The sequence below is a fragment of the Alligator mississippiensis genome, chromosome 3, assembly GCF_030867095.1.
Source record: "Alligator mississippiensis isolate rAllMis1 chromosome 3, rAllMis1, whole genome shotgun sequence".
Classification (NCBI taxonomy): domain Eukaryota; kingdom Metazoa; phylum Chordata; order Crocodylia; family Alligatoridae; genus Alligator; species Alligator mississippiensis.
In genome coordinates this window covers 182,001,244-182,017,269 of record NC_081826.1, presented here as the reverse complement: position 1 = coordinate 182,017,269, position 16,026 = coordinate 182,001,244, and the positions used below count along the sequence as shown (strand labels likewise).

Below are 16,026 nucleotides of genomic sequence, written 5' to 3'. Positions count from 1 at the left end.
AACTGGTTTCACATCTATTACATTCAACTCATCAAGGGATGGATCCTATACCACCTTTTAGGTGCTTAATTGGACTTAGGTGCCTACATGTGATCCTATTTCACCTTGCTCAAGTCCCTGAAAAACAGTTAATTGAAAAGTTGGGTATGTTTTCCTTCTTCTGTTCCCCAGCTGAGAGTCGGATTGCAGCCTAGGGCAGCCTGACATGCTACACATTCACTTTAAGACATGAAGCAAGTGAGCTACAAAGATATTCTACATTGTAAATGTAATGTGGAACATCTTTGTGGCTCATTTTCTATACTATCATGCCATAAATTGGCTATAACCTGTGGCACTGTTACTGTTATGATTAACATGTCAATTATGCCACAAATGTAACATCTGCCAGGGCCCTTAGGCACCGAACATATATAATAGGATCTGTCCCTAAGTGTACAGCATACACTATACTAGTCTTCATTACCTATCAGCATAAAATGCAAGTACTACAAATAATATGTCCATGTCTTCACATAGAAAAGACCAATGTATAAAATGCAATTTAATTATATCAGGAGAACCCCCGATCACTTGATGGTGGACTACTGTGATCTGGGCGGCGTGCTGAAGGAGTTCGGCGCCCAGGTGGTTTTCTCTTCCATCCTACCAGTGACCGGACGAGGAAGACGGCAGGAGAACTGCATCAGAGAGACCAACTGGCGGCTTTGGCAGTGGTGTCTCGAGGCAGGCTTCGGCTTCCTGGACAATGACCCGCACATCACGACGAGGGACATGCTCAGCTGGGATGGGCTTCACCTGTCCCCCAAAGGTAAGCGTGTCTTTTCTTCTAGGTTGGCGGATCTCCTCCGGCGGGCTTTAAACTAGGCTCGTCGGGGGGAGGGGAGTACGAGGGCAGGGGAAGCTGTGGACCACCAAACCATGTGGCACCCACAAGGACAGCCCAGCCTGAAGAAGGAGAACATTGGGAACCTGAAAGCCATGGGGAGGCCAGCACTACAGAACAGGTAAGGAACAAGAAGGTAAGAAACAATGGGCCCCATGGGACTTGGAGCGGGGGGGCAGCAAAGGCACCAGTCGCAGGGCTCAAGTGCCTATATACTAATGCTAGGAGCATGGGGAACAAGCAGGATGAACTAGTGCTCCTGCTTGCACTAAACACCTATGACTTAGTGGGGCTAACAGAGACCTGGTGGGATTCATCCCATGACTGGGCGGTACATATTGAGGGCTATAGATTGTATAGAAAGGACAGGTAGGGGAAGAAAGGGGGGGGGTTGCACTTTATGTCAGTGAGCAATACACATCAACCCTCATCAAGACAGAATCCGAGGTTGAGGAAGTAGAAGGATTGTGGGTTAGGCTACATGGGGGGCAAGGAGAAAGGGATTTGGTGGTAGGGGTCTGTTACAGACCCCCACACCAAGGGGAAGAAATAGATGCGGGGCTCCTGAGGCAACTCTCGGAGACCATAAAAGCTAAAGAGGCGGTAGTCATGGGGGACCTAAACTACCCGGACATCTGCTGGGAGACACAGACAGCAAGGTCCCATCGCTCACGCAGGTTTCTAACTTGTGTACAGGACCTCCACCTGACACAGGAGGTGCATGGTCCCACTAGGGGGAATGCCATACTGGATCTGGTATTGGCAACAGGAGATGACATGATAGGGGACCTCCAGATCGGTAGCTATCTGGGAGACAGTGATCACCTTATAATAGAATTCAACATAAGACGGTGAGTGGGTAAGGTAACTAGTAGGGTGAAAGTGCTAGACTTTAGGAAAGCTGATCTCAATGCACTCAGGCGATTAGTCAAGGAAGCACTGCAGAGTAGGAGTTTTGATGGGATGGGTGCCCAAGAAGGGTGGCTGTGCCTAAAGGAAACGATCCTTTGGACACAAAGCAAGACAATCCCCGAGCGAGGCAAAAGAGGGAAAGGGGCCAGGAGGCTTCCATGGCTGACCAGAGAAATCCAGGGCAGCCTAAGGGCCAAAAGGGGAGCACATAAAAAGTGGAAACAGGGTGAGATCACTAAAGATGAATATACCTCCTCTGCTCGTGCTTGTAGGGAGGCAGTTAGGCGGGCCAAAGCTACCATGGAGCTGAGGATGGCAACCCAAGTAAAGGACAACAAGAAATTGTTTTTTAGATATACTGGGAGTAAAAGGAAGGCCCAGGGAGGAATAGGACCGCTGCTAAATGGGCAGAAACAATTGGTGACAGATAGGGGGGACAAGGCTGAACTCCTCAACGAGTTCTTTGCCTCAGTGTTCCTAAGTGAGGGGCACGACAAGACTCTCACTGGGGTTGTAGAGAGGCAGCAGCAAGGCGCCAGACTTGCATACGTAGATCCTGAGGTGGTGCAGAGTCACTTGGAAGAACTGGATGCCTTTAAGTCGGCAGGCCCGGATAGGCTCCATCCGAGGGTGCTGAAGGCACTGGCCGACATCATTGCAGAGCCACTGGCGGGAATATTCGAATGCTCGTGGCGCACGGGCCAAGTCCCGGAGGACTGGAAAAGGGCTAACGTGGTCCCCATTTTCAAAAAGGGGAGGAAGGAGGGCCCGGGCAACTATAGGCCGGTCAGTCTCACCTCCATCCTTGGTAAAGTATTTGAAAAAATTATCAAGACTCACATTTGTGAGAGCCCGGCAGGGCAAATTATGCTGAGGGGAAACCAGCATGGGTTTGTGGCGGGCAGATCGTGCCTGACCAACCTAGTCTCTTTCTATGACCAGGTTACGAAACGCCTGGACACAGGAGGAGGGGTGGATGTCGTATACTTAGACTTCAGGAAGGCCTTCGATACGGTATCCCACCCCATACTGGTGAACAAGTTAAGAGGCTGTGATGTGGATGACTGCACGGTCCGGTGGGTGACGAATTGGCTAGAGGGTCGCACCCAAAGAGTCGTGGTAGATGGGTCGGTCTCGACCTGGAAGGGTGTGGGCAGTGGGGTCCCGCAGGGTTCGGTCCTTGGACCGATACTCTTTAATGTCTTCATCAGTGACTTGGACGAGGGAGTCAAATGTACTCTGTCCAAGTTTGCAGATGACACAAAGCTATGGGGAGAAGTGGACACGCCGGAGGGCAGGGAACAGCTGCAGGCAGACCTGGATAGGTTGCACAAGTGGGCAGAAAACAACAGGATGCAGTTCAACAAGGAGAAATGCAAAGTGCTGCACCTAGGGAGGAAAAATGTCCAGCACACCTACAGCCTAGGGAATGACCTGCTGGGTGGCACAGAGGTGGAAAGGGATCTTGGAGTCCTAGTGGACTCCAAGATGAACATGAGCTGGCAGTGTGACGAAGCCATCAGAAAAGCCAATGGCACTTTATCGTGCATCAGCAGATGCATGACAAATAGGTCCAGGGAGGTGATACTTCCCCTCTATAGGGCGTTGGTCAGACCGCAGTTGGAGTACTGCATGCAATTCTGGGCACCACACTTCAAGAAGGATGCGGATAACCTGGAGAGGGTACAGCGAAGGGCAACTCGTATGGTCAAGGGCCTGCAGACCAAGCCCTACGAGGAGAGACTAGAGAAACTGGACCTTTTCAGCCTCCTCAAGAGAAGGTTGAGAGGCGACCTTGTGGCTGCCTATAAGTTCATCACGGGGGCACAGAAGGGAATTGGTGAGGATTTATTCACCAAGGCGCCCCCGGGGGTTACAAGAAACAATGGCCACAAGCTAGTAGAGAGCAGATTTAGACTGGACATAAGGAAGAACTTCTTCACAGTTCGAGTGGCCAAGGTCTGGAACGGGCTCCCAAGGGAGGTGGTGCTCTCCCCTACCCTGGGGGTCTTCAAGAGGAAGTTAGACGAGTATCTAGCTGGGGTCATCTAGACCCAGCACTCTTTCCTGCTTATGCAGGGGGTCGGACTTGATGATCTATTGAGGTCCCTTCCGACCCTAACATCTATGAATCTATGAATCTATACAGTAGAATAAAGTAGACAGACATAATCTAATGTTATGATTTTGTTTTGCATAAACCTGGCAGCTATTTGGGTGCAAAATTCAGATTCTGAATTTTCTTAAAGATCAGACTTACTTTGAACAGGATTTTTGGTTCAGGACCATTTCTAGGTTTCTGCCTATTTACTACGCTGAAGAAAATTGAGTAAGTTCTGGAAGGCTCTAGGTGCAGTTTATACTTTCAACAATGAAATTGTGTCAGCATATCTGAGTACTCACTTCCCTAGCCACCTGATTTGCAGATGGAATCAAGTAACTTGAAATAAGTACTTAGATATCCACCAGGTGCACACCGTGCCTGCTAAAAGGATGGTTGCCTATTTGAAAAATTGGTCCATCTTATCTAAGAGTTTTGTATATTTATCTTCTTTGTTGGTCCATATTTTTAGCGCTAGAAAATACTGAGTGTCTAGTCCCTCCCTGACACCTGGTTATGTGGTATATAAGATACTATATAGTAAGTTAAAAGGAAGCTTTTCACCAGTTGCAATGGATGGTGGCTGGTTGTCCACTGGAAGTATAGTAATGTTTAGATCATATACTGGAAACGAATCATGAAGTGGTACTGGAGGAGGAAGAGGTCCATCAAAACAGCAGTCATTGACATCTGGGCCAGCTTCACCATCAGAGATAACAAAGGTTAGGGTGTCAAAACAAGGATTCAGGCCAATCTCTCCACCTGCAAAACACAATAGTTTTAAAATAAGAAACCAAACCTGGACAAAGGAACACTAGATCAGTTATGTACATTGTGCAATATTCTCAGGGTCAATTATAAAACAAAGACAGAATAAAAAGCAACAAACTCAGATTAAGTGGTTGAAATGGATTGATTCAGAGATTACACCCAGAACCTATACGCACTCCTCCTCTTAGCAGAATTCTTCCTCTGTTATGAGAACAGTATGAATAAATGATATCTTACCCAATGTTATTAAGCGCAATTAACCTTTTGTCTTTCACTTTTGCACGTGGGTGATTGATGTTCCGAACACCCATTGCCAAGGAAGGGGCTGTCCATTGTAAGTCCCTTCTACATAATGGGGAACACATCCCTAATTGACACTGACACTCCTATACAGAATGGAAATGTATCCATGCCCTTGGCAGAACTGAAACAAGGACATACAGTAAAGTGTCCATATAAGGTGGCATCTAGCAGAATTACAATGCACCCCCATGAAATGTTTATATGATTTTTCTGTCCAAATATGTAATCAGAAAATGGGATACAATATAGTTGGGCTTCAAGCATACTTCACAGTTTTGTTCACATGGATTACATTACATAGATGCAGCTTCTTAGTATATCTGATGTGAGCTGTCACGAGGTTATCGAGATTTAGGCTTAGGTGAGATATCTCCAAATTACTGACTACACTTCTAATCTAATGCTTTCCTCATGTCACTTACTAGTGTGCTTGTAGGTCACTACGCCAGAGACAACATCAGCTTGGGAGAATCGATCCACAATGTTACCAGCTTTCCTCACCACCCCATGGTAGGACTTTCGAGCCTGGATAAACATCAGCCTCATGTCATCACTGTCTGCATCAGTGGCATAAATATGCTCTGGAGTGATAACTACTTCCTCCCCTTCCAGACACTGTATTAGGGGAATGAGGCCAGCTTTCATGACAGGTGGCTCATCATTCACAGGTAGCACCTAATGATCAAAAGATTTGGAGATTTTTTTTCTTTAATTAAAAGTGGCTTTAAACAGATAAACAGTTCTTTCAAGATTTTGCAGCACAAACTCTGGAGTATGTACTAATGAACAAGAAAGTGATGATAACTAGAATTCAATACAAACAAATAAAACAGACTACAATAGTTTTACTGTCTGAATCCAAAGAAACACAAAAGTTAAAGAAACACTAAAAAGTAAATGTAGAAGCTTTAAGGCTTAGCATTCCATAGGGTTTTTAGTAATATAGGTAAGGGAAGCAAGGGCGTGTGTGTGTGTGTGTGTGTGTGTGTGTGAACTACAATGTATATGACTTTAACTTGACATTGTCCCTTTAACTGTAGAATTTATATCTTCAGGGGAAAAAATCATCTCCTTCACTGATCTGATGCATTCCCCATGTGTAATTCTGCGGGGATTCATTCCTGACAGCAGTGCCTAAGCAGAAACAGGTGCAGATGTCTCATAACTAGTACCTGCCAAATTTGCTCTCTAACCAATATTGTCACATAAGCTCCAAAGCTAGGAGTGAAAAGCCCATGTAATCTAACTCCTTCCAATTTCTGAGGAATTCTGAAGGCTTTCAAAACTGATGTTTTGTCACTCTCTAAGCAAACACCGACATGAGCACAAGGAAGAAGCAACACACTGACCTTGACCTGTAAGATGAACTCTACAGAATGAAAGCCATCTGTAGCTACAAAGAGGATGTCATCATTCAGAGTCTCAGAGTCATCATGCTGATACCTGTGGGAATTAAGTTTACACTGATTTCACATGGCTAAAATCTCTCCGTATTAAGAACTATCACGTGCAGTCTAGTCATAAAGGAAAATGGACATCTTCCCCAAAATGGAATAATCCCCTCAGTGCAGCAAGGCCCACACAAGGGTCTCCACCAACTACTGAGGTCTTTGCTATGAGTTTAAATGTAAAGGGCTTTGAATAAGCCCCTGCACTGTGCTGACAGTCTGACTGAAAATCTGAAACAATTGGTAAACACAGTCTAAAAATAGGATACCAGATTTTTTTAAATCTCTATTCCAGATGTTTTAAAACACTTACTGAATGTGGACATTCATACCTCTGCTGGATGAATTAGTTACCTCACCTGAATATAAAATAGATAAGCCAATAATTGCATTCACATGAAAGAGGAAAGAAGCACACATACTAGTACAATAGCCATTGTTCCTCGCCATTTCAGCACCCTCAAATATGATTGTGAATCTCTCTGGTTTCTCTTAAGTCTCAGAAAGTAATGAAAAGAGGAAACATTCAATAATTTTCCTTGGGAATCAGCTGAACAACTATGCATAAACACTCTGAAGGGAAAACTCTGAAAATATCACTTCCTTCTTCGTAGGGCTGTATGAGAAAACACATTTAAATATTATTTTTGCTTCTTCACATAGCCAAATTGAAAGAGGAGGGGATTCAGCCAGAAGCCTATTTAAAGTAACATGGTCCCTACCTCAGTTTTACTGCTACTGCAGCTCTAATAGTTCATTTCTAATGGGCCCCTCTACACATGCAGATAAAGGCACAATGGGATCTAATGCATGACCCACAAAACTGTACCTCCTGGCATGCCACACATGGGACTGTGAATCAGATCCCATCTCACCGGGGCTTCCCCTGCACCAGCAAGGTCAAGCTCCCATGGCTGATCTTGGGAGCCCACTCAGCTGACAGAGCTTGCAGCCACGGGGGCACCCCATGCACCCCTGGAATTCAGAGACTGCAGCTGAGGTGGTATCCCAGCTTTGGGGGTGCTCCATTACACTGCCTCAGTTATGGTCTCCTAGCCGTGGGGGTGCCTGGAGCACCTTCATGGCTGGGACACTGCCTCAGCTGTGGTCTCCCAGCTTCAGGGCTACATGGGGTGCCCCCAGACCTCGGAGTCCTGTAATGGGGCTTCCATGGCCTGGAGCCAGCATCAGCTGGGAACTCCCAGGTTTGGGGGTTCACATGAGCCCCCCATCTGGGAGCTCCAATAAGCAGATGGGCTCCCAGCCATGGAAGCCCATGGGATGGTTTTCTGGCTTGGAGTGTCATCAGCTGTGGGACTCCCAACCATGGCAATGTATAGTATACCCCCTTCAATGGGAGCCCCATCAGCTGATGACACTCCCAGCCATGGAGGCATAGGCTACACATGCAAATTAAAACTGGATAGAAACCAGCTATAAAGTTATTACACATTTTCCAGCTCTAGCTTTAAAATGGTTAGACCTTTTTAAGGCATGATACTTAATTTGCATGTGTAGCCAATCAAAATTAATTGCACAGTTAACCAGGTAGTCACATGCAATGTGTAGGGTAGACCTATGTGATTACATCAGACTGATTATTTTTTAATGCAAACCTATGAATCTTCAGTGAATTTTCTAATCCAGAAGCTCAACGGTTGTTTAATACTAGTTGTTCTCCTAGGTTGACAGTGAGAACTAATAGTTGTAAGAAGGGGAGCAGGACAGTCTTCCAACCTGACTTTAAGAGTGTGCAGATCCTCACAGGCAAATCTGTCGCCTTCACTCATAGCAAAGCCATCTAGCAAAACAGCTCCATGCAGAGGCTGTCTCTGGAGGCAGATGTGGAGGTTCTCCAGTTTTGTGTCCATATCTGAGAGGAGAATGTGCCCCCAGGTAATGGTACACAGTCCCCCTTCTTCCACTTTCATATGGCTGGTAAATACCTAAACAGAGGAGAAATAATGAACTGCTACTTCCATCTACACCTTCAACTTGGCACTATCAAAAACCTTTTGCGTTCAGAACACACAACAAAGTAAGTATCAACATTTTAAAGAGCACACTCTTGTTTGTCATACACTGGGAGGAATTTAGGAATTTATCGCAACACACAGGGCCCAAGCACAATCCTACCACAGCTCAAATATATAGAAATATTCCCTCTAATAAATCAACCAGTGACCTGATGGATGACCATACTGGTGCTGCAAAATTTACTGCAGCCAGCAGTGTAGCAAGCACACTGTTCTACTGACATTAGAGATCAAAGATGGAAAGCACCAAAACAGAATTGCAAAAACTTAATCCTATGATAAACTGAGTGCCCTTGGGCCCTATTTAAATAACTGGGAGTCAATTGGATTAGAGCAGCGGGGGCAAATATATGACCTGTGAGCTAGATCCAGTCCATGGGGCCTGATCATCCAGCCTACAATGCTGCCTCTGTGTCACACACAGGCAAGCTGCATGTAGCATGCGCTGGCCCTGGCTGCATGCAATGTGCAGAACCCATCTGGCAGAGGCTGTAAACATAGAATCACAGAACATTAGGTTTGGAAGAGACCTCTGGAGGTCATTTAATCCAACCCCCTGCTCAAAGCAGGACCATCCCCAACTAGATCATCCCAGCTGAAACTTTGCCTAGCTAGATACCGAAAAACTCCAAGGATGGAGATTGCACAGCCTCTCTGGGTAGCCTGTTCCAGTGTTTTACTACCCTCCTAGTGAGAGCGTTTTTCCTAATATCCAACCTAAACTTCCCTTGCTGGAACTTGAGACTGTTGCTCCTTGTTCTGTCATCTGCCACCACTGAGAACAGTCTAACTACATCCTCTTTTGAACCTCCCTTTTGCAAGATTGGGCTCACAGGCAGGCCACACTGGGCTCACAAACAGGCCACATGTGCCAGATCCAGTGCGTAGAGGAGGTTTTTCAGGGGCACCACAAACAACATGCATCCTGGACAGACCCTGTATACCACATGCTGTACTGGACTGGAGCTGGTTCATGTTGCATATGGTGCTCAAGGCTTGAACTGGTGCACACTACAAGAAACACCCAGGTTAGTCCAGTCACAGGCTGCAGTAGTGCCTGCACCAGCCTAGCCCTGTGTGCTGGATCTGACACGTGGAGTTCATGCTGCTCATCCAACCTGCAAGGAGAATGAGTTTGACATCCCTGGATTAGAGGGTACATAGATCCATATGGAATTGAATCCTAGCAGACGACACTCTGCTAAACAGTTATAGTCAACTTGGTTCATTTAGTTTTTGCATTTCCAACTGTCACTTTCCACAGGCTCAAGCCAAATTTTACTGTCAAAAAGAACCCTACTGGAGACAACAGGGGAGCAGAGCTAGTCTTACAGTGTAAAATATCATCCGTATGGACATTTTATTTCTGATTTTAGTATGGCTGGGATTTCTCCATGTATTTCTAGTCACCGAAAAAAAAGAAGATATCCCCTAAAACAGGAGTGGACAAAATATGGCCTGTGGGCCACATTGGCCCACCAGGCACTTTCATCTGGCCCCTGGTGCAACCCAATGAATAGTACTCTGCCCAGCCCTTCCACCCACAAGGGTGGGAGTGAGGCACCTAAACTCACCCCCAACATATCCTATTATACCTTGCTCCCACCCTCATGGGCAGAAGAGCTGGCCCCACTAACATGGGGTGGGGCTGCTGCTGCTGGTTTCCCCAGTGCCCCGCTCCTACCAGGCAGCAGGTAGGGAAGCTGGGGGTGGGGCTGGGTGGGTGGGGCCTGGGGCTGGCTGCAGTGCGGAGCCCTCACCCAGGGGGGCGGCAGCAGCACAGAGCTCAGGTGGGCAGGGTGTGGGTGTGAGGGAGGGTAGGAGAGTATGGGGACCCCTCCCACACACACAGCCATGGCACACAGCCCTGGCAGGCAGCAAGGGGCAGCAACAGCAGCAGTGGGAAGCACTCTGCTCAGTGCTGGTGTCTGGCTCCTGGCTCCGCCCAGTGGTGCCAGGAGAGCAGCCCCCAGTGGGTTGTTTGCTTCCTTGGCACTCTCCACACTCGCGGGGCACAGGAAGGAAGCCCCAGGTACTGGAGCGGGCTGGGGTGTGGAAAGCAGTGCCTGGGGCAGCTGGATTTTCCCTCCTGTGCCCCGTGAGTGCGGGGAGCACTGGGGAAACAAATGGCCCAGCAGGGGCTGCGCCGCTCGGTGCATCGTGCAGTGCTGGCCAGAGCCAGGCACCGGTGCCCCCACCTGCTGCTGTGCAATGGAGGCTTGTGTGGGGGGATCTCCACACCCCTCCACCCTCCCTCACACCCCACAAACCACACACACACAGAGGCACCCCCCCCATGTTGCTTGGATTGACTGTATGAGAGGACAGTGTGTTCCAGAGCCACACATCCACACCCCACAAATGCCACACAACCCCGCAACATAGCCTATGCCCTGCCACACAGCCACCACCCCCACAAAGTCCCCCCCACCGAGCCATCCCTACGGCACAGCAAATCAGGGCAACTGCTCTGGGACCTGCACTTTGGGGGCAGGGGGGCTACAGAGCTGGGTGGACCACCCACGGCCCCTCCCGCTGGGCCCGCCTTGAGCTCACACCTCAGTCCCATGCTGTGGGAGAAACACAGAGGCCCCCCTGCCCCTTTGCAGGACTACCACGGCCCCACGCAATGTTAAGGGACCCCTGCACAGGCTGATTTCCCTGCACTGCCTAGAGTCAGCTCTGCACAACCCCCACCATACACACCCCCCCCCCGCCACACTACACCACACCACACACAATATAAAATACTAAGAACTTATTTTTAAGTAATTCTGCAATCACCTCTATATACAGTACATAAACACAAATCATGACAAAAATATTTTTTGTAATAATATTATGTTATAGTAGGTATTTGACTTTTAGTGTATGATTTGTTTTTTTCTGGTTCTAAGATGGCAACTCCCCCCTCCCAAAAGGAGTATTTCCAGGGGCAAGTGGGGGGAATTCTGGTGTCAAAGGTGAGGGGTTAGGGGTGGGACTTCCAGTCCCAAAATGGCAGCCAGGGGGCGGGGCACCTGTCAAGGGGCAGGGCTACCCATGCGGCCCTCAACAGCTCACCAAACCTCCTTAAGTGGCCCCCTGCCCAAAATAATTGCCCGCCCCTACCCTGAAATATTTGGAAGAATAGCTGGATAGAAGTTTCTGTTCCCAATTCATGTCTAAATAGAGATGTACCTCAGGAGTTTGATTGTCGACAGGAAGAATTGTAATGTTAAAGCAGATCCCAAACAAGTTCCCACCATGTTGATTGCTGACTGAAAAAACAAACTGGACATGCTGTGGCTCAGGTCCAATGTCCTGGATAGGAGGCATGTAGGCAACTTTCATGTAGTTCACGGCATGCTGCAGAAAAGAAAACTGTAGTTCAGAACACTGGAACCCTTTTCCAGAAAAATGACCTTTTGGTGGGCATGATCTCCTTCCACAAAATGCACTCCTAAATTTCTGCCCCTACATTTCAGTTATTGGCATACATGTCAGTAGCTGTACATCTAACTGCAGACAAATGAGGCAGAGATGCAAGCACCCAGATCTGTGGAGGTAAAAAGTCTAAGCGGAGTCAATTGTCTTAAACAGGAAGGCTGAGGCCTTACATTGATCATCGGTAACCCTCTGAAACAAGGGTAGGCAAAATGTGGCTCGCAGGCCAGACGCAGCCTGCCAGGCCATTCTATCCAGACCATGGGGTCCCTAAAAATTTTAGAAAGTTAATATTTATCTGCCCCTGGCTGCCTGTCATGCAGCCCTTGATGGCTTGCCACAACTCAGTAAGTGGCCCTCTGCCCGAAATAATTGCCCACCCCTGGTCTGGAGTGCTGGACTCAAAGCCTTTTTTTCTATGATAACCTCAAATAAGCACACTAACTGAAGTGTAGCTTTTATGTATACATTCGCTGCAGTAGCCTCACATAAGAACTCTCTGAATTTGTCATTAGCAATATGTATTGATTGCATAGCCTCTCTCCCTCCAACTAACAAGGCACTAAAGAAGATTAAACTGTCAGCAAAGTCTTCCATCTAGAAAATAATCTTATGTATGTGGTTACATGTTTGCAGGCACAGAGCTCCAATTATGAGGCTATAATTATAATTGCTTTGCAACCTTAACTGTACAGTAAAATGTGAAAACAGGCAGTTTACCTGCTAATAAGAATGAGACTTATTCAACTACAGCATAAGAAAAAATTTCAAAACAAACCATTTAAAATGAAAACAAATCTGTGGATGAACAAACACACCCTTGTCTGGGATGGTTTAGGCTGGAAGGATCCTACCTTGAGCAGGGGATAGGACTAGGTAACTTCCTGAAATCCCTTCCAGTCTTACTTACCTAGGAATCTGTGATTTCATACTCCAATGGAATGCAAACTAAATTGAATTAGCTGGATTTTGAGCCTGTCAAACCCAATGTGTAGAGCTAGACTCCATTTTTAAGCCTTTGGCTGCCTAAAAAGAAATGTCTTGAGGAAAAAATGTCTGCAACACTGAAACTCAGTCTCAGGGGATGAACAGGAACTCATTACTAGCAGTGGAAATTTCCTAGAAATTTCTACCACTAGAACTCTTTCCCCACATCTGCTCTGGAGAAGGTGTGGGGAGAAGGGGCTGCTCCAATCCCCCCAGTCCCCAGGGAAAGTGGAGCAGTAGAGAAAGACTCTGAATGCCTTCTGCAGAACTGGGTCATCCCAGCCTGGGGAAGCACAGGGAGCATTGGCTTACTGCTCCCTCCTCTCCTGGTCTGTGGCAGTGGAGCCAAGAGCAGTGGGGCAATGTCCTCTACCCATTCTCCAGAGTGGGAACATCCTGGTCTCAGGAAGTTTGGAGATGGGGGTAGGGGCAGATCAACTCCTCTGTGTTTGGGAGTAATTGAGTTGTGAGGAAATGCCCCCCACAACTTTGTCCAGATTGGAGTCCCCCTGGTCTGGGGAAGGCACAGGGGAAGATGCTGCTCAACTGCTCCTGATCACAGAGGAGTCTAGCAGAAGCATACAAGCATTCATTCTGGTGAGAGAAACTCTCTTGCAGGGGAGATTTTCCAGGTGTAACCCAGAAGACCTTTCTCAGGGAAGGGGGCCTGCTTCCTCTGGGAGAAAGAGAACTGACACCTGTATGCTGGCAATTTCTACAGGGGAGGGGCAATTCTCCCAGTAGAACCATAACACCTGAAAATGGCCTTAAACAGTCCCAAGTTCTAGATATGTTATCACTTAGTTTAACAAACCTGAGTGAATGATCTCAGTGCCAGAGCAGTAGGATCCTTGACTAGCTTGGGTATGCTGTCCACCATAAATAACTTTCCAGCCTCAAAGTGGCTATACAAAGATACAGAAAAATATTGCTAATCAGCATATATCAAACAGTAGGAAGAAAAAGTAATTATACGTCACATTTTAAAACCAATTTACCCCAATTGCATTGAAATAGTTCTTTTTTTTCATAATCATAGATGGCTTTATTATTCATTTTAAAATCATGATAGAAAACTAAACATAGGGATGAAAGCTATTGGGAAGGTTACCAAAATCTAATGTACTGTATTTACTCAAATCCAAGATGAGTGAGGGGTTTAGGGAAAAAAAACCCATTCAACATGGCACTGGGGAGGGTGGCTGTTGCAGCTCTTACTCTGGCCTTGGCTTGGGCTTGAAGTTGGAGCCACAGTCAATGCCATGCCCCCTGCTGCCTTTGCACCTCACCTTCTGTACCATAAGCTGCCCTTCGTCCCCTACCTGTTGCTGCATCTGCCCCACTGCCTGCCCTCTGCTGCCTCTGCTCCATGCCACCTCTGCCCCAACCCTTCCTCTCCTTCTGCTTCTATTTACCCTGAGTCCCAGGTTCAGTTCTGGCTCTGCTCCAGCCCTGACTAGTTTCAGCCCCACCCAGCCAGGAAGCAGCAGTTGATTGCAGCTCTGGCCCTACTCTGGCTTTGACCAAACCAAAGCTGGGGCCACCACAACCAATTCAGGAAGGGGGCATATGTGGATGAGGGGCGCAGGCACCCCAGAGTGAAGCAAGCAAGGAGGGCACAGGCAAGGGTGGTGAAGGTGGCGGGGGGTGGGGGCAAGGGCAAGCACCAGGAAACATAGGCACAAGGCAGGGCAAGCAGTGGGGAGGGGGAGAGGAAACAAGTGATGGTCAAAGCTTTCATGGGCATGGGTTGGGGGTCAGATTGCTTGACTCCTCCACTCCCTGCCCCCTGTTGATGCTTCCTGCCCTGCAGCAGGGGGGGGATGATGATTTAAGATGACCCTCCAATAATTAGATTCTATAGATGGCAAATGATAACAAATTAATAATTTTTTCCATATGTAGACTCTAATTATTAGAGGTTCATCTTAAATTTGAACTCATCTTGGACTCGGATAAATACGGTATAATGTAAAATCTAAAAAAAGTTTTGGAATTCTATACCAATGCCTAGGGATCTAAAATGTGCTGAGAAGAAGGAAAAATCATAGGACACTCACAGATCCCAGCACCATTTTCACAGTCTTTTTGTGGTGAGCCCCTCCTTTCCTGCCAGACTACTGATTGGCTAAGGGGCCCTACTGCTCACTGCTGATTGGGTGAGAAGGGCAGGGCTGCCTGAAAGGCAGCCCGCTCAGCCAATCAGTGACAAATGGAGCAGCTGCCAGCTTGGCTGCTCCCCTTCATGCTGGTGGCTTCCTCATTTCCGCCTCCCCTCAGTGGGCTGCAACGCCAATCCACAGTGGACACTGGCTCCAACTGGGGAGCCAGTGTTTTATTTTTAGTAAGTTTTTTTTCCAGCAATTCTGCATAAAATCGCAGATACCACTGTTTTTCACTCTGCAAAAATTGCAAAACCACAATGAGTAGGACCCTAACAATGCCTTCCTGCACATCTGGGGCACTGATTTCACATTAAGGGTGCTAGTTTACACCAGCTCAAAACCTAGCTCTTCACATACCTGCTACCTGCACAGCTGCATTTCCTTTAGGTAAGAGAGAAATTATTTCTACATCATGTGAAATTCTTCACTTTTTCCATTTATCTTATAAAGAAGCAGTTACGTGAAACACTTTCTATCAAGTCAACTTCCCAGTCTTTTAAAAGTGAGATGTAAGAACTGTTTCCATGAAAAAATTTATCACTTTGCAAGACAAGAGGCAACTGCAACCCATTTATTTTTTCAGAAAGATCCTGCTGTCACATATTGAAGACAAATCATGTAGCCAAAATTAACCAATCTCAGTCAGTTACTTCTGATGCTATTTCTACAACTTGTAAATAAAACTTCTGATATTAATAATTATAAATCGAGTTTCTTATTTTAACTTTTGCACCTTTGCAAGAAGCCTCTGCAAAGAGACCAATTCCTTGGTTTGGGGACTCCAACATAATCACTACAGGCAAATCTATTTTAGACAATTATTTAACCTTTTAAAACAAGCTCTCTAATTTTCTTTGCGTGATCTTTAAAATCCCAGCCATTGTTTTGTTCAGGTCAAATAAGCTCATCATATTAACTCAAACAGTTATTAAAAGTATGCCATTTTTGGAATTGTTTGGGCCAATTTTTTTCCTTTTTATGGTGATTTTGT

At 46.8% G+C, this 16,026-nt stretch overlaps 1 protein-coding gene across 9 annotated transcripts in view; it reads right to left on the bottom strand.

Moving 5' to 3' along the window:
• FREM1 (FRAS1 related extracellular matrix 1) overlaps positions 1–16,026 on the bottom strand; it is a 148,051-nt gene that overhangs the window by 64,029 nt on the left and 67,996 nt on the right. For 8 of the 9 annotated variants that reach the window (XR_009460956.1, XM_059724710.1, XM_059724711.1 and 5 more), the window contains 6 exons: positions 13,685–13,775; positions 11,638–11,805; positions 8,159–8,367; positions 6,323–6,416; positions 5,396–5,648; positions 4,464–4,661 (listed from right to left, as the gene is read on the bottom strand). Coding sequence is in view for 8 of the 9 variants with exons in the window: in XM_059724710.1 (XP_059580693.1) it covers positions 4,464–4,661; positions 5,396–5,648; positions 6,323–6,416; positions 8,159–8,367; positions 11,638–11,805; positions 13,685–13,775 (1,013 nt within the window). In the remaining variant the exon portion in view is untranslated. Of the gene's footprint in view, positions 1–4,463; positions 4,662–5,395; positions 5,649–6,322; positions 6,781–8,158; positions 8,368–11,637; positions 11,806–13,684; positions 13,776–16,026 lie in introns of those variants that run through there. The other variant, XM_059724712.1, reaches the window with a different exon arrangement.